Genomic DNA, 26216 nt, shown 5'->3' on the forward strand with positions numbered 1-26216 from the left:
AAGCTGAAGGAAATCGCTTGAGCAATCACCATCAGGCTGGCCAGACCAGGCCAGGCCATACCAGAACAGAACAGAACAGACCAGAACAGACCAGACCAGACCAGATCAATCCAGGGAGTGACAACAGGAGTACTCTGTTTCTCAAGCAGCACACTGGCAGTCATGTCCAAGTTACCTACCAGGTTTATCTATTTGCTCAACTATGATGCAGTTGCCAAAATTAAATTTTGATCCCTGAAAGGTAATATTCCCCGTCCCATAACAGGGCAAGTTTGTGTGGGTATCCTGCCACTTCCTCTGTTATACTGACAGTGAGCGACAGGTAGTACTTTACTCTGTCCCTTTTGCAAATACCTTTGGCCACCTCATCTCTCAACCACAAAGAATTCCCTTCTAACTTCCAGCACATTCTTCCAGTCATTCTTTCACAAGCCTTGCTTCACTAAAGCAGCCAATCCCACCTTCCGTGTAGCTCTTCCCCATCTCTCAAAGCCACACAAATCGTTAAAGCGAATGCCACTTTAAAAAAGTTTAATTGCCGTGTCTCCATAGGCTGCTACCCACTCTGAACAAATGATTGTTGGTTACTAGGGGGATAAAGAAAATAATATCCATTGCTGGGATGGAGTCCTCGGGGATATCAGGTTAGGAAGGATATCAATAGGAGTGAGCAGCGTGGCAGGGAGTCGGTCACTAGGCGTAGTAGGTGTCCGCTTTCACCGCCTGACGGTACATTGTCATGGCAAAGGTCAGCCCCACGACCTGAGGAGAGCAAGACAAAAATCCATGAGTGATCACACAAAACGCTGCATATTACAGAGCAGTATAAACAGTGGCTGGATATAGAGATTACAGAGCAGTATAAAGAGGGGCCGGGTATAGAGATTACAGTGCAGTATAAACAGTGGCTGGATATAGAGATTACAGAGCAGCATAAAGAGGGGCTGGATATAGAGATTACAGTGCAGTATAAACAGTGGCTGGATATAGAGATTACAGAGCAGTATAAAGAGGGGCCGGGTATAGAGATTACAGTGCAGTATAAACAGTGGCTGGATATAGAGATTACAGAGCAGCATAAAGAGGGGCTGGATATAGAGATTACAGTGCAGTATAAACAGTGGCTGGATATAGAGATTACAGAGCAGTATAAAGAGGGGCCGGATATAGAGATTACAGAGCAGTATAAACAGTGGCTGGATATAGAGATTACAGAGCAGTATAAAGAGGGGCCAGGTATAGAGATTACAGTGCAGTATAAACAGTGGCTGGATATAGAGATTACAGAGTGTAATGATATCAGCAAATAGTGATGGTATTTGCCTGTTTGATTATGATGCCTTACCAGCATATTTGCCTGTTTGATTATTTATGCCTTACCAGCAGAGGGCATGTGAGAGAGGCAGAGTTTAGTTTTAGTTTCGTTTTAGATGGATCTGTAACATGGTGTCTCCTGTAATGCTGTTAACTTAGATGAACAAGCTTTAGATTAAAAGACATTCTCTTTCATCAATGTGTCGTCATTGAACCCACATAGAAATCAATATATGGTGTCAGAAGTGATTGAAAGAGATGAAGAGGAAAAATCTGAAGTTAAATCAGCTCTCCACATATAAGCAAGCCAAAACAGAACATCGTTACTTACCTTTGGAGAATAGCTAACAAAGTGAAAAATGGAAGGTTTGCACCCACCGGCGAAGATTCAGTTGACAGGTAATGTGGCTGAAAATTGGAGGAGGTTCAAACAACGTTTGGAGTTGTATTTATCAGCAATCGGAGCTGACGAGAAAAGTGATAAAATGAAAGCGCCAGTGTTGTTACATGTCGTGGGTGATGAAGCGCTGGAGGTGTATAATAACTTCACATTCGCTGCTGATGGAGACAAAATGAAGCTGGATAAAATAATGGAACAGTTTGAGGCCTACTGCATACCTAAACGTAACGTGACGTTTGAGAGGCACAGATTTTTCACATGTGTACAGAAAATGGGAGAGACTATTGATCAGTATGTGACTGAACTGAGAAACCAAAGCAAAATATGTGAATTTGGGGGACTGACAGACTCGCTGATAAAAGACAGACTGGTGTGTGGTATTCCAGATAATGGTCTAAGGGAAAGACTGCTAAGAGAGCAAGATCTAGACCTGGGAAAAGCCATAGCACTGTGTAGGGCTACAGAGACTGTGAAGTTGCAGGCAAAGGAGCTGTTCAGTGACAGTAGCTGCAACGTGGATGCAGTGAGAAAGAACGGACACAAACCGTTTAACAAAAAGAGCGCCAATGTGAAAAAAGAGGCGTGGCCAGCGAACAAAAATGTAAGGGGCAATCGAAAGTCATGTAGTCGATGCGGTACACAGCATCCACCAAAAAAGTGTTCAGCATATGGTAAAACATGCAATAGTTGCAACAAAAACAACCATTATGCCCGTTGCTGTAAGAACCAAGCGCAACAAAGCAAGGTCCATACAGTAGATGAAAGCGAGATAGAGGAGTTCTATGTGGATGTTGTGTCTGAAAACAAAAAAGAAAAAAGAGACTGGATGTTGACACTAAAAGTGAATGACATACACATTCCATTTAAATTGGATACTGGAGCACAAGTTAATGTGATATCAGAGACTGATTTTAAGAAAATTAGACCCAGACCAAAGATACATGGAATAAAAGTGAAAGTGACAGGATACTCAGGTACTAATATACCAGTGAAAGGAAGATGCATTGTCAAAGTAACACACAAGGACAGAGAGCACACGCTAGCATTAATCGTGGTGCCAAAGAATGTGCAGGCCATACTAGGTTTAATAGCCTGTGAGAGACTGAACCTGGTAAAGAGAGTCCTCGTTGTGGAAAGCAAAGGAGAGACAGTCTATGATGAACTCATGAAAGAGTACAACGACCTATTTCAGGGTCTAGGCTGCCTTCCAGGAGAACACACGATCAGAGTAGATAAAAGTATGCCAACGGTCATACATCCATGCAGAAAAGTTCCATTTGCTCTTCAAAAGCAACTGAAGGCAGAGTTGGACAGGATGGAAAGCCTGAGCATGATTCAGAAGATAGATGAGCCAAGTGAGTGGGTGAGTTCCCTCGTTGTTGTGGACAAAAAGAATGGAAAGCTCAGAATTTGCCTGGATCCAAGAGATCTAAACAGAGCAATAAAGAGAGAGCACTTCAAGCTTCCTACACGTGAGGAAATCATGTCACAGTTTGCAAATGCAAAGTATTTCAGCAAGTTAGATGCATCATCAGGATTTTGGCAGATGAAACTGGACGAGGCAAGTTCAAGACTGTGCACGTTCAACAGTCCATTTGGCAGATACAGATTCCTAAGGTTACCATTTGGCATTGCCTCAGCTCCTGAATTGTATCACAAAACTATTCATATGATCTATGAGCACCTGGAGGGAGTTGATACATCAATGGATGACATCATAGTATGGGGAACCACGAGAATTGAGCATGACGAGAGACTGAAAAAAGTGCTGGAAGCAACAAGGAAAACAAACCTGAAGCTGAATAGAGAGAAATGCCAGCTCGGGGTGACAGAACTGACATTCGTGGGAGATATCCTTAGCGGTGAGGGCATCAGACCAGATCCCAGAAAGGTGTCCGCCATTGAGAATATGCCAAAGCCACAATGCACAAAGGACGTGCAGAGGTTTAATGGAATGATCAACTGCATGGGTAAATTCATATCCAACCTCTCAGAAAAGATGGCGCCACTGAGACGACTAACTGAAAAGAACATAGAATGGGAATGGAATCATGAGCATGAGAAGTCATGGAGCGATCTAAAGAAACTGCTCACAGAGGAACCAGTTCTGAGGTTTTATGACCCAGCGAGACCCATCAAGATATCATCAGATGCATCACAGAGTGGGCTCGGTGCCGTTCTTCTGCAAAAATATGACTACTGGCAACCTATTGCATATGCATCACGCTCAATGACAGACGCGGAGACGCGATATGCTCAAATAGAAAAGGAGCTGCTCAGCATCACATACGCCTGTGAAAGATTTCACCAGTTTGTGTCAGGCCAAGCAATCAGTGTAGAGACTGACCATAAGCCCTTGATTGCATTGTTCCAAAAGCCACTAAATAGCTGTCTGCTTAGAATACAAAGAATGATGATCAGGCTGCAACGCTATACCCTGAATGTTGCGTACACCCCGGGTAAGCTGATGTATACAGCAGACACGTTGTCCAGAGCTGTTGACCCAAGTGAGCCCGCAAACACCAAAATGGATGAAAAAGTGAACGCCTACGTGGACATGATCACAAGTGCACTGCCCATAGCAGATGCAAAAATGGAGCTCATAAAGACTGAGACAAACAAAGATGAAACAATGAGACGACTGAGGAAAAGCATCTTGGATGGATGGCCCAACATGAAGCAAGACTGCTCACCTGACATGGCCGAGTACTGGAACTGCAGGGCAGAACTATCAGTGGTCGAAGACATCATCTACAAAGGAAGTAAAATAGTTATCCCAAAGAGTCTGAGAAAAGAGATGCTAAAAAGGATCCATGGAGGGAGGACATCTGGGAATCGAAAAGTGTAAGAAAAGAGCACGAGAGGTGATGTACTGGCCACGAATCAACCAAGATGTGACAAATGAGGTGTCAAACTGCACAATATGCCTGAAATATCGAGCAAGCAATCCGGTAGAACCACTAAAGCCACACCCAGCACCAGACAGACCTTACCAGAAGGTAGGCGCTGACCTATTCGTATGTCAAGGGAAGGACTATCTTGTAGTCACAGACTATTACTCCCTGTATCCAGAGGTTTGTAGACTGTACACCACCACTGCAGATGCTGTGATAACATGTCTGAAAGCCATATTCTCCAGACATGGCGTGGCAAGCGAGGTCTTCACAGACAACGGACCCCAGTTTTACAATACAAGTTTCCGACACTTTGCCAAAGAGTGGGACTTTGTCCACACAACGTCATAGAGTCATAGAGTAATACAGCACGGATAGAGGCCCTTCGGCCCATCGTGTCCGCGCCGGCCATCAAGCCCTGTCTAATCTAATCCCATATTCCAGCATTTGGTCCGTAGCCTTGTATGCTATGGCATTTCAAGTGCTCATCCAAATGCTTCTTAAATGTTGTGAGGGTTTCTGCCTCCACAACCCTTTCAGGCAGTGAGTTCCAGACTCCAACCACCCTCTGGGTGAAAAAGTTCTTTCTCAAATCCCCTCTAAACCTCCCGCCCTTTACCTTGAATCTATGCCCCCTAGTTATTGACCCCTCTACTAAGGGAAAAAGCTCCTCAGCATCCATCCTATCTATGCCACTCATAATTTTGTACACCTCAATCATGTCCCCCCTCAGCCTCCTCTGCTCCAAGGAAAACAAACCCAATCTGCCCAGTCTCTCTCCATAGCTGAAGCGCTCCAGCCCTGGTAACATCCTGGTGAACCTCCTCTGCACCCTCTCTAACGCGATCACATCCTTCCTGTAGTGTGGCGACCAGAACTGCACACAGTATTCCAGCTGTGGCCTAACCAGTGTTTTATACAGCTCCATCATAACCTCCTTGCTCTTATATTCAATGCCTCGGCTAATGAAGGCAAGTATCCCATATGCCTTTTTTACCACCTTATCCACCTGTTCCGCCGCCTTCAGGGATCTGTGTACTTGCACACCCAGATCCCTCTGACCCTCCGTCTTGCCTAGGGTCTTTCCATTCATTGTGTATTCCCTTGCCTTGTTAGTCCCCCCAAAGTGCATCACCTCGCACTTTTCCAGGTTAAATTCCATTTGCCACTGTTCCGCCCATCTGACCAACCCATCTATATCGTCCTGCAGACTGAGGCTACCCTCCTTGCTATTCACCACCCTACCAATTTTTGTATCATCCGCGAACTTACTGATCATACCTTTTACATTCATATCCAAGTCATTAATGTAGACCACAAACAGCAAGGGACCCAGCACCGATCCCTGTGGTACCCCACTGGCCACAGGCTTCCAGTCACAAAAACAACCTTCGACCATCACCCTCTGCCTTCTGCCACTAAGCCAGTTTTGTATCCAATGTGCCAAGGCACCCTGGATTCCATGGGCTCTTACCTTCTTGACCAGTCTCCTGTGCGGGACTTTATCGAAGGCCTTACTGAAATCCATGTATACCACATCCACTGCGTTACCCTCATCCACACACCTAGTCACCCCCTCAAAAAATTCAATCAAATTAGTCAGACATGATCTTCCCTTGACAAAGCCATGTTGACTATCCCTGATTAATCCTTGCCTCTCCAAGTGGAGACAAATTTTGTCCCTCAGAATTTTTTCCAATAATTTTCCTACCACTGATGTTAGGCTCACTGGCCTGTAGTTCCCCGGTTTTTCCCTACTACCCTTCTTGAATAATGGTACTACATTAGCGGTTCTCCAGTCCTCTGGCACATCCCCTGTGGCCAGAGAGGTCCTGAATATATGTGTTAGAGCCCCCGCAATCTCTTCCTTTGCCTCACACAGCAGCCTGGGATACATTTCATCCGGGCCTGGGGATTTATCCATTTTTTGGCCAGCTAAAACCGCCAATACCTCCTCCCTATCGATGTTAATATGTTCAAGCATATCGCAGTCCCCCCGCCCTATTTCTATGTCTACATCGTCCTTCTCCATAGTGAAGACAGATGCAAAAAATTCATTTAGAACCCCTCCTGCATCTTCCGGCTCCACACACAGATTGCCACTTTTGTCCCTAATGGGCCCTATTTTTTCCCTGGTTATCCTCTTACCCTTAATATACTTATAAAACATCTTAGGATTTTCCTTTATTTTGCTCGCCAGTGTTATTTCATGGCCCCTCCTTGATCTCCTAATTTCTTTTTTAAGTATCCCCCTGCACTTTTTGTACTCCTCTAGGGCTTCCTCCGTCTTTAGCCTTTTGTATCTACTAAAAGCCCTCCTTTTTTTCCTAATCCATTCTCGTATATCCCCTGACAGCCAAGGTTCCCTGTGGTTTTTGGAACCACTCTTGACCTTTACGGGAACATGTTGCCATTGTATGATCTCAATCTCCCTTCTGAAAGCCTCCCATTGCTCCAATGCGGATTTTCCTACAAGTAGCTGATCCCAGTCCATTTTGGCCAGATCCTGCCTTATCCTATTAAAATCGGCGTTCCCCCAATTTAGAACCTTTATTTCCGGCCCATCCCTGTCCTTTTCCATGACCACCTTAAATCTTACCATATTATGGTCACTATCACCAAAGTGCTCACCTACTAGCACTTTTTCCATTTGGCCGGCCACATTCCCTAGAATTAGGTCCAGTACCGCCCCCTCTCTTGTAGGACTTTCTACATGCTGGCTCAAAAAGCTCTCCTGGATGCACTTTAAGAATTCTACACCCTCTGAGCCTTTCACACTCTGACTATCCCAGTTAATATTGGGGAAGTTGAAATCCCCCATTATTATTACCCTATTATTTGCACATTTCTCTGAGATTTGCCTACATATCTGTTCCTCTATCTCCCCCTGACTGTTTGGAGGCCTATAGTACACTCCCAGCAAAGTGCTTGCCCCCTTTTTGTTTTTAAGCTCCACCCATATGGCCTCATTAGAGGAACCTGCTCATATATCATCCCTCCTTACTGCAGTAATTGACTCCTTAATTAATATTGCGACACCCCCTCCTCTTATACCTCCCCCTCTGTCTTGCCTGAAGATTCTGTACCCCGGAATATTGAGCTGCCTCACTTTCCACAGTCCAAAGGACTAGTGGAAAAATCGGTCCGGACAGTGAAAGGACTGAAGTACAAGGCAATAGACAGTGGAACTGACTTCTACCAGAGCATGCTTGTATACCGCACAATGCCGCTCGAGTGTGGTATGTCACCAGCCCAACTCCTTATGGGACGTCTGCCAAGGTCAAACCTACCCATCCCGGAGAACCTCCTGAAAACAAAAGAGGGGGAGAAAGTGAGGAAGTTCAAAGAACAACAGAAAGAAAAGCAAAAGTACTACTATGACAGAGGAACACAAAACCTACCTGAACTCCACACTGGTGACCAAGTAAGGTTCAAAGACAAAACAAACATATGGACTCAGAAGGGAACTGTCCTGAGTGAAGTCCAACCAAGATCATACACCATTCAGACAGATGAGGGTGCTGTACTGCGAAGAAATCGTCGGGATCTTCCCAGGAGACCAGCCACAGCAAGTCAAAAGACTGATACTGTTGAACAACCTGATCACACAGCTGAGAAATCATCATCTGAGGCAACAACTCAGATTCAAGGACAATCAATCAGAAAATCCTCAAGACACGTGAAGCCTCCTGAGAGACTCATTGAGCAAGTTTAAGGACTCTTGTTATAGAAGGAAGTAATGTTATCTTATTCTCTCTTCAATTCTAGTGTATTTACATATTTCATGTGAACACACAAAACAAGGTTAAAAAACCTTGATAATGATAATGTAAGTTCATTAAGTGTTACAGTTAAAATGCAGAGTAATACAAAGAAAACATGTTGTTAGATAAAAGTAAAATACTTTTGTTTTAAGAAAGGGAGATGTAATGATATCAGCAAATAGTGATGGTATTTGCCTGTTTGATTATGATGCCTTACCAGCATATTTGCCTGTTTGATTATTTATGCCTTACCAGCAGAGGGCATGTGAGAGAGGCAGAGTTTAGTTTTAGTTTAGTTTTAGATGGATCTCTAACATGGTGTCTCCTGTAATGCTGTTAACTTTGATGAAAGAGAATGTCTTTTAATCTAAAGCTTGTTCATCTATGTGTCGTCACTGAACCCACATAGAAATCAATACACAGAGCAGTATAAAGAGGGGCCGGGTATAGAGATTACAGAGCAGTATAAACAGTGGCTGGATATAGAGATTACAGAGCAGTATAAAGAGGGGCTGGATATAGAGATTACAGAGCAGTATAAAGAGGGGCTGGATATAGAGATTACAGTGCAGTATAAACAGTGGCTGGATATAGAGTTTACAGTGCAGTATAAAGAGGGGCCGGATATAGAGATTACACTGCAGTATAAAGAGAGGTTAGATATAGAGATTACAGTGCAGTATAAAGAGAGGCTGGATATAGAGATTAGAGTGCAGTATAAAGAGAGGCTGGCTATAGAGATTACAGTGCAGTATAAAGAGGGTCCAGATACAGAGATTGCAGTGCAGAATAAAGAGAGGTTGGATATAGAGATTACAGTGCAGTATAAACAGTGGCTGGATATAGAGATTACAGCGCAGTATAAACAGTGGCTGGATATAGAGATTACAGTGCAGTATAAACAGTGGCTGGATATAGAGATTACAGTGCAGTGGATATTGGGCTGTCTGGGAATGTCCTGGGCCACCTCAGCCTTTACATAAAGACAATAAAACCTGTTCCTGCCGAAAATCGTAGAGCCACAAAGAACATGAATAAAACAGTACATGCCCACAGCAACACAAAGGAAAGAACATGGCCCAACAGGAAACAACAATCAAACAGCAGTCCAAAACCAATCGAAGAGATTTACAAAACGTTTTGCATTTTTAAACTGGTTTCAAGGCAATCCCGAAACCAGTTAAAGGCCAATTAAGAATAGATGGAACATCCCCGAAGCTCGTTAAAGTTAGATGGGCCATCCCCGAAGCTCGTTAGAGTTTTAAAACATGTTAAAAATAATGAGCCCACCAAATTTAACAAAGAAACCAGAGATTTGGTGGTAGATAAGCCAGGCCTCAAACCAGTATAATTGAAGCCTGCTTTTTCAGTGAAACAGTTCAGTGCAGTCGGCTCAGTTGGTTCAGTTCAAAGTCGGAGAAACAGTGCAGTTCAGACGTTCAGCTCAGCTCAGTGTTCATCAGAAGCCAGCACGTTCACGCTCACAGTAAGATCATCATCAGAGCACGAGTTCAGTACAGGAGAGAAAGTCGGAGAATCGGAGACTTGAAGAAAGAAGAAGAAATGGAGATCGCGGCAACCAAAGGCTTCAAGAAACCAACAACTACCAATATTACCACCAACCAGGTAATACTGGGCCACGGCGACCAACAAGAAACCAACCACCGAAAAATTTGAAAATCAAAGACTTGTTTCCACTCGACATGCTAGTCTGCCTTACGCCTGGGTAAGATTTTGACACAAAAGATCCTAAAACTTAGCCTAACCAAAGAAAATTGGGTGCTTACCCGATACATCCAAACTACGCAGCTAACCGCATCAGCGGACAAACCCAAACTGAAGACCCAACGCAGGTGCAGTCTTCTACCACGTCCGCGGTACGGCAGGCCCCAACCGCCACAACTAAGGAGAACTCAGAAATCACGAACCTCTACAATCTGTCAAGAAAGTCGTTTGGTGAACATTTCCTGGTCCTCTGGATTTCAACCTAGTTAGGATAGTGGGGTTGGGAGGGTAAGGGGTTTTTGTCTATTGTCATTCTCCCTCGCATATTCCGAGTGTTCCCCACCCTTTTAGAGTATAAGTTTTATTGTATTGTATATTTCCCTCTCTCAAAATAAAGATCTCATTTCTTTTGACCAACCCAGGTGTCTGTTGCAAGTTCATTACAACTCCCAAATAAGTCCAAAGTCTAGAACAAAGAGGGCGTGGGAGCAATTCGAACCACTCAAGGGAGTCTGAGGTGAAGCTAACCAAACCATCACACACCACCCCTTACAGTATAAAAAGGGTCTGGATATAGAGATTACAGTGCAGTATAAACAGTGGCTGGATATAGAGATTACAGTGCAGTATAAACAGTGGCTGGATATGGAGATTACAGTGCAGAATAAACAGTGGCTGGATATAGAGATTACAGTGCAGTAGAAAGAGGGTCCGGATATAGAGATTACAGTGCAGTAGAAACAGTAGCTGGATATAGAGATTACAGTGCAGCATAAAGAGGGTCCAGATATGGAGATTACAGTACAGTATAAAGAGGGACTGGATATAGGGATTGCAGTGCAATATAAACTGTGGCTGGATATAGAGAATACAGTGCAGAAAAAAAGGGTTGGATATAGAGATTACAGTGCAGAATAAGAGAGGATGGATATAGAGATAACAATGCAGTATAAAGAGAGGCTGGATATGGAGACTACAGTGCAGAATAAAGAGGGGCCGGATATAGAGATTGCAGTGCAGTAGAAAGAGGGGCTGGATATAGAGATTACAGTTCAATTTAAACAGTGGCTGGGTATAAGGATTACAGTGCAGAATAAAGAGGGTCCGGATATTGAGATTACAGTGCAGCATAAAGACAGGTTGGATATAGAGATTACAGTGCAGTATGAAGAGTCGCTGGATATAGAGATTACAGTGCAGTATAAAGATAGGCGGGATATAGAAATTACAGTGCAGTATAAAGTGAGGCTGGATATAGAGATTACAGTGGAGTATAAAGAGAGGTTGGATATAGAGATTATAGTGCAGTATAAAGAGAGGCTGGATATAGAGATTACAGTGCAGTATAAAGAGAGGCTGGATATAGAGATTACAGTGCAGTATAAAGAGAGGTTGGATATAGAGATTACAATGGAGTATAAAAAGAGGTTGGATATAGAGATCACAGTTTAGTATAAAGAGAGGCTGGATATAGAGATTAAAGTGCAGAATAAAGAGGGCCTGGATATAGAGATTACAATGCAGTATAAAGTGAGGTTGGATATAGAGATTACAGTGCAGTATAAAGAGTGGCAGGATATAGAGATTACAGTGCAGTATAAAGAGAGGCTGGATATAGAGATAACACTACAGAATAAAGAGTGTCCGGATATAGAGATTAGAGTGCAGAATAAACTGAGGCTGTATATATAAAGAGAGGTTGGATATAGAGATTACAGTGGAGTAGAGAGAGAGGTTGGATATAGAGATTACAGATTAGTATAAAGAGAGGCTGGATATAGAGATTACAATCTAGAATAAAGAGGGACTGGATATAGCGATTACAATGCAGAATAAAGAGTGGCTGGTTATCGAGATTACAGCGCAGTATAAAGAGTGGCTGGATATAGAGATTGCAGTGCAGTATCAGGAGAGGCTGGATATAGAGATTACAGTGCAGTATGAAGAGGTTCCAGATATAGACATTACAGTGCAGAAAAATAGGGTTTGGATATAGAGATTACAGTGCAGTATAAAGAGGGGCTGGATATAAAGATTACACTGCAGAATAAAAAGGGGTTGGATATTGAGATTACAGTGCAGAATAAAGAGCGGTTGCATATAGAGATAACAGTGCAGTATAAATTGAGGCTGGATATAGAGATTACAGTGCAGAATAAAGAGCGGCTGGATATAGAGATTACAGTGCAGAATAAAGAGCGGCTGGATATAGAGATTACAGTGCAGAATAAAGAGAGGCTGGATGTAGAGATTACAGTGCAGTATAAGGAGAGGTTGGATATAGAGATTACAGTGCAGTATAAAGAGTGTCCAGATATAGCTTTAAATGTGCAGAATAAAGAGTGGCTAGTTATAGAGATTACAGTGCAGTATGAAGAGAGGCTGGATACAGAGATTACAGTGCAGTATAAAGAGAGTTGGATATAGAGATTACAGTGCAGAATAAAGAGTGTCCAGATATAGAGATTAGAGTGCAGAATAAAGTGTGGCTGGATATAGAGATTACAGTGCAGTATAAAGAGCGGCTGGATATAGAGATTACAGTGCAGTATAAAGAAAGGTTGTATATAGAGATTACAGTGCAGAATAAACAGTGTCCAGATATGGAGATTACAGTGGAGTATAAAGAGTGGCTGGATATAGAGATTACAGTGCAGTATAAAGAAAGGTTGTATATAGAGATTACAGTGCAGAATAAAGAGTGTCCCGATATATAGAGATTAGAGTGCAGAATAAAGAGTGGCTGGATATAGAGATTACAGTGCAGTATAAAGAGAGGCTGGATACAGAGATTACAGTGCAGTATAAAGAGTGTCCTGATATATAGAGATGAGAGTGCAGAATAAAGAGGGGCCTGATATATAGATTAGAGTGCAGAATAAAGAGTGGCTGGATATAGAGATTACAGTGCAGAATAAAGAGTGTCCAGATAAAGAGATTACAGTGCAGTATAAAGAGAGGCTGGATGTAGAGATTACAGTGCAGTATAAGGAGAGGTTGGATATAGAGATTACAGTGCAGTATAAAGAGAGGTTGGATATAGAGATTAGAGTGCATTATAAAGGGGGGCTGGATATAGAGATTACAGTGCAGTATAAAGAGTGTCCAAATATAGAGCTAACAGTGCAGAAAAAATGTGGGCTGGATAAAGAGATTAAGTGCAGAATAAAGAGGGGCTAGATAAAGAGTGACTGGTTATAGAGATTACAGTGCATTACAAAGAGGGGCTGGATATAGAGATTACAGTGCAGTATAAAGAGGTCTCAATATAGAGATTACAGTGCAGTATAAAGAGGGCTTGATATAGAGTGTACAGTGAAGTATATAGTGTGGCTGGATATAGAGGTAACAGTGCAGTATAAAGAGTGGCTGGGTTTAGAGATCACAGTGCAGCATAAAGAGGAGCTGGATATATAGATTACAGTGCAGTATAAAGAGGTGCTGTATACAGAGATTACAGTGCAGAATAAAGATGGGCTGGATATAGAGATTAAGTGCAGAATAAAGAGAGGCTGGATATAGAGATTACAGTGCAGTATTAAGAGGGGCCGTATACAGAGATTACAGTGCTGTAAAAATAGGGGCTGGATATAGAGATTACAGTGCAGAAAAATAGGGTTTGGATATAGAGATTACAGTGCAGAATAAAGAGGGGCTGGTTATTGAGATTAGAGTGCAGAATAAAGAGGGGCTGGATGTAGAGATTCCAGTGCAGAGTAAAGAGGGGCTAGATATAGAGATTAAAGTGCAGAATAAAGAGTGTCCGGATATAGAGATTACAGTGCAGTATAAAGAGAGGCTGAATATAGAGATTACAGTGCAGAATAAAGAGTGTCTGGATATAGAGATTACAGTGCAGATTAAAGAGTGGCCGAATATAGAGATTACAGTGCAGAATAAAGAGGGGCCGGATATAGAGATTACAGTGCAGAAAAAAAGCGGGTCCGTATACAGAGATTACAGTGCAGAATAAAGAGGGGTTGGATATAGCGATATCAGTGAAGTACTAAGAGAGGGCTGGATATAGAGACTACAGTGCAGAATAAAGAGGGGTTGGATATAGAGTTTAAGTGCAGAATAAAGAGAGGCTGGATATAGAGATTACAGTGCAGCATAAAGAAAGGCTGCATATAGAGATTACAGTTTATTTTAAGAGAGGCTGGATATAGAGATTACAGTGAAGAATAAAGAGGGACTGGATATAGAGATTACAGTGCAGTATAAAGAGGGCTGGATATAGAGATTACAGTGCAGTATAAATAGAGGCTGGATATAGAGATTACAGTGCAGAAAAAAAGAGGGTCCGTATACAGAGATTACAGTGCAGAAAAATAGGGTTTGGATATAGAGATTACAGTGCAGAATAAAGAGGGGTTGGATATAGAGATTACAGTGCAGTATAAAGAGGGGCCGGTTATAGAGATTACAGTGCAGTATAAATTGAGGCTGGATATAGAGACTAAAGTGCAGAAAAATAGGGTTTGGATATAGAGATTACAGTGCAGAATAAAGAGGGGTTGAATATAGAGATTACAGTGCGGAATAAAGAGGGGTTGGATATAGAGATTACAGTGCAGTATAAAGAGAGGCTGAATATAGAGATTACAGTGCAAAATAAAGACTGGCTGGATATAGTGATTACGGTGCTGTAAAAATAGGGTCTGGATATAGAGATTACAGTGCAGAAAAATCGGGTTTGGATATAAAGATTACATTGCAGTATGAAGAAGGGCTGGATATAGAGCTTACAGTGCAGAATAAAAAGGGGTTGGATATAAAGATTACACTGCAGTATAAAGAGGGGCCGGATATAGAGATTACAGTGCAGTATAAAGAGGGACCGGATATAGAGATTACAGTGCAGAATAAAGAGGGGTTGGATATAGAGATTACAGTGCAGTATAAAGAGGGGCCGGATATAGAGATTACAGTGCAGTATAAAGAGGGGCCGTATATAGAGATTACAGTGCAGTATAAAGAGGGACCGGATATAGCGATTACAGTGCAGTATAAAGGGGTGCCGGATATAGAGATTACAGTGCAGAATAAAGAGCGTCTGGATATAAAGATTACAGTGCAGCATAAAGAGAGGCTGGATATAGAGATTACAGTGCAGCATAAAGAGAGGTTGGATATAGAGTTGACAGTTTAGTATTAAGTGAGGCTGGATATAGAGATTACAGTGCAGAATAAAGACGGACGGGATATAGAGATTACAGTGCAGTATAAAGAGAGGCCGGATATAGCTAATACAGTGCAGTATAAAGAGGGGCCAGATATAGAGATTACAGTGCAGTATAAAGAGGGCTGGATATGGAGATTACAGTGCAGTATAAAGAGGGGCCGGATATAGAGATTGCAGTGCAGGATAAAGAGTGGCTGGATATAGAGATTACAGTGATGATTAAAGAGTGGCCGAATATAGAGTTTACAATGCAGCATAAAGAGGGGTTGGATATAGAGATTACAGTGCAGAATAAAGAGGGGTTGGGTATAGAGATTACAGTGCAAAATAAAGAGAGGCAGGATATAGAGATAACAGTGCAGAATAAAGAGTGTGCAGATATAGAGATTACAGTGCAGAATATGGAGGGGTTGGATTTAGAGATTACAGTGCAGTATAAAGAGGCTGGATATAGAGATTACAGTGCAGTATAAAGAAAGGCTGGAGATAGAGATTACAGTGCAGCATAAGGAGAGGTTGGATATAGAGATACAGTGCAGCATAAAGAGAGGTTGGATATAGAGTTTACAGTTTAGTATTAAGTGAGGCTGGATATAGCGATTACAGTGCAGAATAAAGAGGGACTGGATATAGAGATTACACTGCAGTATAAAGAGGAGACGGATATAGAGATTACAGTGCAGTATAAAGAGGGACCGGATATAGAGATTACACTGCAGATTAAAGAGTGGCCGAATATAGAGTTTACAATGCAGTATAAAGAGGGGCTGTATGTAGAGATTACAGTGCAGAAAAAAGAGGGTCCGTATACAGAGATTACAGTGCTGTAAAAATAGGGTTTGGATATAGAGATTACAGTGCAGAATAAAGAGGGGTTCGATATAGAGATTACAGTGCAGTATAAAGACTGGCAGGATATAGAGATAACAGTTCAGAATAAAGAGTGTCCAGATATAGAGATTACAGTGCAGTATAAAGAGAGGCTGAATATAGAGATTACAGTGCAGAATAAAGAGGGGTTAGATATAGAGATTACATTGCAGAATAAAGAGGGGTTGGATATAGAGATTACAGTGCAGTATAAAAAGAGAGGCTGGATATAGAGATTACAGTGCAGTATAAAGAGTGGCTGGATATAGAGATAACAGTGCAGAATAAAGAGTGTCCAGATATAGAGATTACTCTGCAGAATAAAGCGGGTCCAGATATAGAGATTACATTGCAGAATAAAGAGGGGTTGGATATAGAGATTACAGTGCAGTATAAAAAGAGAGGCTGGATATAGAGATTACAGTGCAGTATAAAGAGGCTGGATATAGAGATTACAGTGCAGCATAAAGAGGGACTGGATTTAGAGATTACAGTGCAGTATAGAGAGAGGGCGGATATAGCGATTACAGTGCAGTATAAAGAGGGGCCGGATATAGAGATTGCAGTGCAGTATAAAGAGGGGCCGGATATAGAGATTACAGTGCAGTATAAAGAGGGGCCGGATATAGAGATTACAGTGCAGTATAAAGAGGGGCCGGATATAGATATTACAGTGCAGAATAAAGAAAGGCTGAAATATAGAGATTACAGTGCAGAATAAAGAGTGGCTGGATATAGAGATTACAGTGCAGATTTAAGAGGGCCGGATATGGAGATTACAGTGCAGTATAAAGAGGGGCCAGATATCGAGATTACAGAGCAGAATAAAGAGTGGCCGGATATAGAGATTACAGTGAAGATTAAAGAGTGGCCGAATATAGAGTTTACAATGCAGTATAAAGAGGGGTTGGATATAGAGATTACAGTGCAGTATAAAGAGGGACCGGATATGGAGATTACAGTGCAAAATAAAGAGAGGCAGAATATAGACATAACAGTGCAGAATAAAGAGTGCCCAGATATAGAGATTACAGTGCAGAATATGTAGGGTTGGATATAGAGATTACAGTGCAGTATAAAGAGGGGCCGGATATAGATATTACAGTGCAGTATAAAGAGGGGCCGGATATAGAGATTACAGTGCAGTATAAAGAGGGCCGGATATGGAGATTGCAGTGCAGTATAAAGAGGGGCCGGATATAGAGATTACAGTGCAGAATAAAGAGTGGCTGGATATAGAGATTACATTGAAGATTAAAGAGTGGCCGAATATAGAGTTTACAATGCAGTATAAAGAGGGGTTGGATATAGAGATTACAGTGCAGTCTAAAGAGGCTGGATATAGAGATTACAGTGCAGTATAAAGAATCGCTGGATATAGAGATTACAGTGCAGCATAAAGAGAGGTTGGATATAGAGTTTACAGTTTAGTATTAAGTGAGGTTGGATATAGAGTTACAGTTTAGTATTAAGTGAGGCTGGATATAGAGATTCAGTGCAGAATAAAGAGGGACTGGATATAGAGATTACAGTGCAGTATAAAGAGGGGCCGGATATAGAGATTACAGTGCAGTATAAAGAGGGGCCGGATATAGAGATTACTGTGCAGTATAAAGAGCGGTTGGATATAGAGATTGCAGTGCAGTGTAAAGAGTGGTTGAATATAGAGATTACAGTGCAGTATAAAGAGGGGCCGGATATAGAGATTACAGTGCAGTATAAAGAGTGGCTGGATATAGCGATTACAGTGCAGTATAAAGAGGGTGGATATAGAGATTACAGTGCGGAATAAAGAGAGGCTGGATATAGAGATTACAGTGCAGCATAAAGAGGGGTTGGATATAGAGTTTGCAGTTTAGTATTAAGTGAGGCTGGATATAGAGATTACAGTGCAGAATAAAGAGGGACTGGATATAGAGATTACAGTGCAGTGTAAAGAGGGGACAGATATAGAGATTACAGTGCAGTATAAAGAGGGACCGGATATAGAGAATACAGTGCAGTAGAAAGAGGGGCCGGATATAGAGATTACAGTGCAGTATAAAGAGTGGCTGGATATAGAGAATACAGTGAAGATTAAAGAGTGGCCGAATATAGAGTTTACAATGCAGTATAAAGAGGGGTTGGATATAGAGATTACAGTGCAGAATAAAGAGGGGTTGGATATAGAGATTACAGTGCAAAATAAAGAGAGGCAGGATATAGACATAACAGTGCAGAATAAAGAGTGCCCAGATATAGAGATTACAGTGCAGAATATGGAGGGTTGGATATAGAGATTGCAGTGCAGTGTAAAGAGAGGCTGAATATAGAGATTACAGTGCAGATTAAAGAGTGGCCGAATATAGCGTTTACAATGCAGTATAAAGAGGGGCTGTATGTAGAGATTACAGTGCAGAAAAAAGTGGTTCCGTATACAGAGATTACAGTGCAGTATAAAGAGAGGCTGAATATAGAGATTACAGTGCAGAATAAAGAGGGGTTGGATATAGAGATTACATTGCAGAATAAAGAGTGGCTGCATATAGAGATTACAGTGCAGTATAAAGAGAGGCAGGATATAGAGATAACAGTGCAGAATAAAGAGTGTCCAGATATAGAGATTACAGTGCAGAATAAAGCGGGTCCAGATATAGAGATTACAGTGCAGAATATGGAGGGGTTGGATATAGAGATTACAGTGCAGTATAAAGAGTGGCTGGATATAGAGATTACAGTGCAGAATAAAGAGGGGTTGGATATAGAGATTACAGTGCACTGTAAAGTGTGGCTGGATATACAGATTACAGTGCAGTACAAAGAGGCTGGATATAGAGATTACAGTGCAGCATAAAGAGAGGCTGGAAACAGAGATTACAGTGCAGCATAAAGAGAGGTTGGATATAGAGTTCACAGTTTAGTATTAAGTGAGGCTGGATATAGAGATTACAGTGCAGTATAAAGAGGGGCCGGATATAGAGATTACAGTGCAGAATAAAGAGTGTCCGGATATAGAGATTACAGTGCAGTATAAAGAGGGACGGGATATAGAGATTACACTGCAGTATAAAGAGGGGCCGGATATAGAGATTACAGTGCAGAATAAAGAGTGTCCGGATATAGAGATTACAGTGCAGAATAAAGAGTGGCTGGATATAGAGATTGCAGTGCAGTGTAAAGAGAGGTTGAATATAGAGATTACAGTGCAATATAAAGAGGGGCCGGATATAGAGATTACAGTGCAGTATAAAGAGGGGCCGGATATAGAGATTACAGTGCAGAATAAAGAGTGGCTGGATATAGAGATTACAGTGCAGTATAAAGAGTGGCTGGATATACAGATTACAGTGCAGTATAAAGAGGCTGGATATAGAGATTACAGTGCAGTATAAAGAGAGGCTGGATATAGAGATTACAGTGCAGCATAAAGAGAGGCTGGATATAGAGATTACAGTGCAGAATAAAGAGGGACTGGATTTAGAGATTACAGTGCAGTATAGAGAGAGGCCGGATATAGCGATTACAGTGCAGTATAAAGAGGGGCCGGATATAGAGATTACAGTGCAGTATAAAGAGGGGCCGGATATAGAGATTACAGTGCAGTATAAAGAGGGACCGGATATAGAGATTACAGTGCAGTATAAAGAGGGGCCGGATATAGAGATTACAGTGCAGTATAAAGAGGGGCCGGATATAGAGATTACAGTGCAGAATAATGTGTGTCCGGATATAGAGATTACAGTACAGTATAAAGAAAGGCTGAATATAGAGATTACAGTGCAGAATAAAGAGTGGCTGGATATATAGATTACAGTGCAGATTAAAGAGTGGCCGAATATAGAGTTTACAATGCAGTATAAAGAGGGGCTGTATGTAGAGATTACAGTGCAGAAAAAAGAGCATCTGAATACAGAGATTACTGTGCAGAAAAATAGGGTTTGGATATAGAGATTACAGTGCAGAATAAAGAGGGGTTGGATATAGAGATTACAGTGCAGTATAAAGAGGGGCCGGATATAGAGGTTACAGTGCAGTATAAAGAGGGGCCGGATATAGAGATTACAGTGCAGTATAAAGAGGGACCGGATATAGAGATTACAATTTAGTATTAAGTGAGGCTGGATATACAGACTACAGTGGAGTATAAAGAGAGGTTGGATATAGAGATTACAGTTTAGTATTAAGTGAGGCTGGATATACAGACTACAGTGGAGTATAAAGAGAGGTTGGATATAGAGATTACACTGCAGTATAAAGAGTGGCTGGATATAGAGATTACAGTGCAGTATAAAGAGGGGCCAGATATAGAGATTACAGTGCAGTATAAAGAGGGGCCGGATATAGAGATTACAGTGCAGTAGAAAGAGGGGCCAGATACAGAGATTACAGTGCAGTATAAAGAGGGGCCGGATATAGAGTTTACAGTGCAGTATAAAGATGGCCGGATATGGAGATTACAGTGCAGTATAAAGAGGGGCCGGATATAGAGATTACAGTGCAGAATAAAGAGTGGCTGGATATAGAGATTACAGTGAAGATTAAAGAGTGGCCGAATATAGAGTTTACAATGCAGTATAAAGAGGGGTTAGATATAAAGATTACAGTGCAGAATAAAGAGGGGTGGGATAAAGAGATTACAGTACAGTATAAAGAATGGCTGGATATAGAGATTACTGTGCAGTATAAAGAGGGGCAGGATATAGAGATTACAGTGCAGAATAAGGAGTGGCTGGATATAGAGATTACAGTGCAGCATAAAGAGAGTTTGGATATAGAGTTTACAGTTTAGTATTAAGTGAGGCTGGATATAGAGATTACAGTGCAGAATAAAGAGGACTGGATATAGAGATTACAGTGCAGTATGAAGAGGGGACGGATATAGAGATTACAGTGCAGTATAAAGAGGGACCGGATATAGAGAATACAGTGCAGTATAAAGAGGGGCCGGATATAGAGATTACAGTGCAGAATAAAGAGTGTCCGGATATAGAGATTACAGTGCAGTATAAAGAAAGGCTGCATATAGAGATTACAGTGCAGCATAACGAGAGGCTGGATATAGGGATTACAGTGCAGCATAAAGATAGGTTGGATATAGAGTTCATAGTTTAGAATTAAGTGAGGCTGGATATAGAGATTACAGTGCAGAATAAAGAGGGACTGGATTTACAGATTACAGTGCAGTATAGAGAGAGGCCGGATATAGCGATTACAGTGCAGTATAAAGAGGGGCCGGATATAGAGATTACAGTGCAGTATAAAGAGGGGCCGGATATAGAGATTACAGTGCAGTATAAAGAGGGACCGGATATAGAGATTACAGTGCAGTATAAAGAGGGGCCGGATATAGAGATTACAGTGCAGAATAAAGAGGGGCCGGATATAGAGATTACAGTGCAGAATAATGTGTGTCCGGATATAGAGATTACAGTACAGTATAAAGAAAGGCTGAATATAGAGATTACAGTGCAGAATAAAGAGTGGCTGGATATATAGATTACAGTGCAGATTAAAGAGTGGCCGAATATAGAGTTTACAATGCAGTATAAAGAGGGGCTGTATGTAGAGATTACAGTGCAGAAAAAAGAGCATCTGTATACAGAGATTACTGTGCAGAAAAATAGGGTTTGGATATAGAGATTACAGTGCAGAATAAAGAGGGGTTGGATATAGGGATTACAGTGCAGTATAAAGAGGGGCCGGATATAGAGATTACAGTGCAGTATAAAGAGGGGCCGGATATAGAGATTACAGTGCAGTATAAAGAGGGACCGGATATAGAGATTACAATTTAGTATTAAGTGAGGCTGGATATACAGACTACAGTGGAGTATAAAGAGAGGTTGGATATAGAGATTACAGTTTAGTATTAAGTGAGGCTGGATATACAGACTACAGTGGAGTATAAAGAGAGGTTGGATATAGAGATTACACTGCAGTATAAAGAGTGGCTGGATATAGAGATTACAGTGCAGTATAAAGAGGGGCCAGATATAGAGATTACAGTGCAGTATAAAGAGGGGCTGGATATAGAGATTACAGTGCAGTAGAAAGAGGGGCCAGATACAGAGATTACAGTGCAGTATAAAGAGGGGCCGGATATAGAGTTTACAGTGCAGTATAAAGATGGCCGGATATGGAGATTACAGTGCAGTATAAAGAGGGGCCGGATATAGAGATTACAGTGCAGGATAAAGAGGGACCGGATATAGAGATTACAGTGCAGGATAAAGAGGGGCCGGATATAGCGATTACAGTGCAGTATAAAGAGGGGCCGGATATAGAGATTACAGTGCAGGATAAAGAGGGACCGTATATAGAGGTTACAGTGCAGTATAAAGAGGGGCTGGATATAGAGATTACAGTGCAGTATAAAGAGGGGCCGGATATAGAGATTACAGTGCAGGATAAAGAGGGACCGGATATAGAGATTACAGTGCAGGATAAAGAGGGGCCGGATATAGCGATTACAGTGCAGTATAAAGAGGGGCCAGATATAGAGATTACAGTGCAGTATAAAGAGGGGCCGGTTATAGAGATTACAGTGCAAGATAAAGAGGGACCGGATATAGAGATTACAGTGCAGTATAAAAAGGGGCCGGATATAGAGATTACAGTGCAGTATAAAGAGAGGCCGGTATAGAGATTACAGTGCAGGATAAAGAGGGACCGGATATAGAGATTACAGTGCAGTATAAAGAGGGGCCGGATATAGAGATTACAGTGCAGTATAAAGAGGGGCCGGATATAGAGATTACAGTGCAGAATAAAGAGTGTCCAGATATAGAGATTACAGTGCAGAATAAAGAGTGTCCAGATATAGAGATTACAGTGCAGTATAAAGAAAGGCTGGATATAGAGATTACAGTGCAGATTAAAGAGTGGCCAAATATAGAGTTTACAATGCAGTATAAAGAGGGGCTGTATGTAGAGATTACAGTGCAGAAAAAAGAGGGTCCGTATACAGAGATTACAGTGCACAAAAATAGGGTTTGGATATATAAAGATTACAGTGCAGTATAAAGAGTGGCTGGATATAGAGATTACAGTGCAGTATAAAGAGGCTGGTTATAGAGATTACAGTGCAGAATAAAGAGGGGTTGGATATAGAGATTACAGTGCAGAATAAAGAGTGGCCGGATATAGAGATTACAGTGCAGAAAAAAGAGGGTCCGTATACAGAGATTACAGTGCAGAAAAATAGTGTTTGGATATAGAGATTACAGTGCAGAATAAAGAGGGGTTGGATATAGAGATTACAATGCAGAATAAAGAGGGGTTGGATATAGAGATTACAGTGCAGTGTAAAGAGTGGCTGGATATAGAGATTACAGTGCAGGATAAAGAGAAGCAGGTTATAGAGATAACAGTGCAGAATAAAGAGAGTTTGGATATAGAGTTTACAGTTTAGTATTAAGTGAGGCTGGATATAGAGATTACAGTGCAGAATTAGAAGGGACTGGATATAGAGATTACAGTGCAGAATTAGAAGGGACTGGATATAGAGATTACAGTGCAGTTTAAAGAGAGGCCGGATATAGCGATTACAGGGCAGAATATGGAGGGGTTGGATATAGAGATTACAGTGCAGTATAAAGAGTGGCTGGATATAGAGATTGCAGTGCAGTATAAAGAGGCTGGATATAGAGATTACAGTGCAGAATAAAGAGGGGTTGGATATAGAGATTACAGTGCAGTATAAAGAGTGGCTGGATATAGAGATTACAGTGCAGTATAAAGGGGGGCCGGATATAGAGATTACAGTTTAGTATTAAGTGAGGCTGGATATAGAGATTACAGTGCAGAATTAGAAGGGACTGGATATAGAGATTACAGTGCAGTATAAAGAGTGGCTGGATATTGAGATTACAGTGCAGTATAAAGTGTGGCCGGATATAGAGATTACAGTGCAGTATAAAGCGGGGCCGGATATAGAGATTACAGTGCAGTATAAAGAGAGGCTGAATATAGAGATTACAGTGCAGAATAAAGAGGGGCTGTATGTAGAGATTACAGTGCAGAAAAAAGAGGGTCCATATACAGAGATTACAGTGCAGAATAAAGAGGGGTTGGATATAGAGATTACAGTGCAGAATAAAGAGGGGTTGGATTTCGAGATTACAGTGCAAAATAAAGAGGGGTTGGATATAGAGATTACAGTGCAGTATAAAGAGTGGCTGAATATAGAGATTACAGTGCAGTATAAAGAGAGGCAGGATATAGAGATTACAGTGCAGTATAAAGAGAGGCAGAATGGTCAGCACGGTGGCATAGTGGTTAGCACTGTTGCCTCACAGCGCCAGAGACCCGGGTTCGAATCCGGCCTCGGGCGACTGTCTGTGTGGAGTTTGCACATTCTCCCCGTGTTTGCGTGGGTTTTCTCCGGGTGCTCCGGTTTCCTCCCACAGTCCAAAGATGTGCGGGTTAGGTTGATTGGCTATGATAAATTGACCCTTAGTAATAGGTGGGGTTACGGGGATCGGGTGGGATATGTGTCGGTGCAGGCTCGATGGGCCAAAATGGCCTCTATCTGCACTGTGGGGTTTCTGTGATTCTGTGTGATTCTGTGATAGAGATAACACTGCAGAATAAAGAGTGTCCAGATATAGAGATTACAGTGTAGAATAAAGAGGGGTTGGATATAGAGATTACAGTGCAGAATATGGAGGGGTTGGATATAGAGATTACAGTGCAGTATAAAGAGGGGCCGGATATAGAGATTACAGTGCAGTATAGAAATGGTCCTTGCTCCTCACCAGCAGTGTTAACTGTATGAGGAAGCTCCAGTCCCCACCCGCCATTGTTTTAAATGTTGCAGACAGGATGATCCCTGGTTGAATGGGGACTATAAATGACCTCTTGCCCCCACCTTTCCAGGTACAGGTTCGAGCAGCCTGTGTGCCTGATCAGTATCCATTGACACCCCTGCTGGACATTCTGTACGAGGGCACGGCCAGGCTGGGACATGAAAGCTTTGAATAGATTCCTGACTCTGCTTGTGCTTACTGGTAAAGAGTGAGCACTTGGACAAGTTATCGAAGGGCAGACAGTGGCCCTTGAACCAGGACCTGGTGAAACAGAGTTCTCTCTGAACAGGCGACCGCTGGAACAAAGGACAGGGATTGAATGGAAAATGTGTTTCTCTTTTATTTTGGCACAGCACAATGATTTCAGTCGCATGGAAAACCGCCATAATGTCCTGTGTACGTCATATCGCCCTGACATATCCATTTAGTCTGGGGAGAGAGAATCGCAAGAGCTGCACACCAATCGCCTCTTAATGAAGACGCTATCATTCAGACTCAGTTACACACCACTGGCAGGGCTGGTGCCAGCTGTTAAACATTGCCACCCAGCTGCCAGCAGCAAGTGGCACTGTCAGTCACCCTCGACTCAGCGAGATGTCATTGGATTGCTCCTCCCAGCGAGCGAGAGGAACCATTCCCTCTGAGCTTTGGGGGCCACCTTTATCGGCTCGGCTTTAGCCTCAGATGGCAGATAATTACTTCCAGCTGTCCAGGTTTCCAGTCCTGATGTGTGGAAGTGTTTGTGTTCAATGGACTGGATATTGTCCGTGTGGGCAGGCTGGGGCGTGTCAGGTGGAGATCGTGTCAGGACTCCGACTTTTAAGTGAAGTGCTGAAAAAGTGCGATTTTTCCCTAATTGGGCAATTGATTTCCTGCATGTGGGAACCCCTGGCCCATTGAGTCTTTTCATACACAAAGTCACCTCCGATGACGTCATCAATGCTGCTGGATTGCAGACCTGTAAGCAGCCTTGCTTCTTCTGGAGGCTGCAAAGGCTCTGCAAATTGTATGAAGGGGGAGTTGATTTCCCGACAATGTCCACAATCAAGCAAAAGTGTGCTCCTCGATTTGATGAGCCCTCCCTCTACGCTCTGGTGTACGGTGCCAGCTGCAATAAGGAGGTGCTGTTCCCTTCCTCAGCAAGAAAAAAGCCACCCCAGCAGACAAAAGCTGTGTGGCTACAAGTGGCCCAGGAGGTCAACTCCATTTCGCTAAGCCGCAGAACCTGGCTGCAGTGCAGGAAGAGGTTTCATGATCTTCTCCGCACAGGAAAAGTCC

General features: G+C 42.2%; 1 protein-coding gene across 1 annotated transcript in view; it reads right to left on the reverse strand.

The window, feature by feature from the left end:
* Window positions 1–516: 516 nt before the first annotated feature.
* LOC147106553 (tetraspanin-4-like) overlaps window positions 517–26216 on the reverse strand; it is a 67710-nt gene continuing 42010 nt past the window's right edge. The window contains exon 5 of the mRNA XM_086007508.1: window positions 517–762. Within this exon, the coding sequence (XP_085863634.1) occupies window positions 694–762 (69 nt within the window). The 3' untranslated portion in view covers window positions 517–693. The remainder of the gene's footprint in view (window positions 763–26216) is intronic.

Source organism: Somniosus microcephalus, chromosome 15, assembly GCF_052327205.1.
Source record: "Somniosus microcephalus isolate GS21.2 chromosome 15, FLI_Smic_1.0, whole genome shotgun sequence".
Classification (NCBI taxonomy): Eukaryota; Metazoa; Chordata; class Chondrichthyes; order Squaliformes; family Somniosidae; genus Somniosus; species Somniosus microcephalus.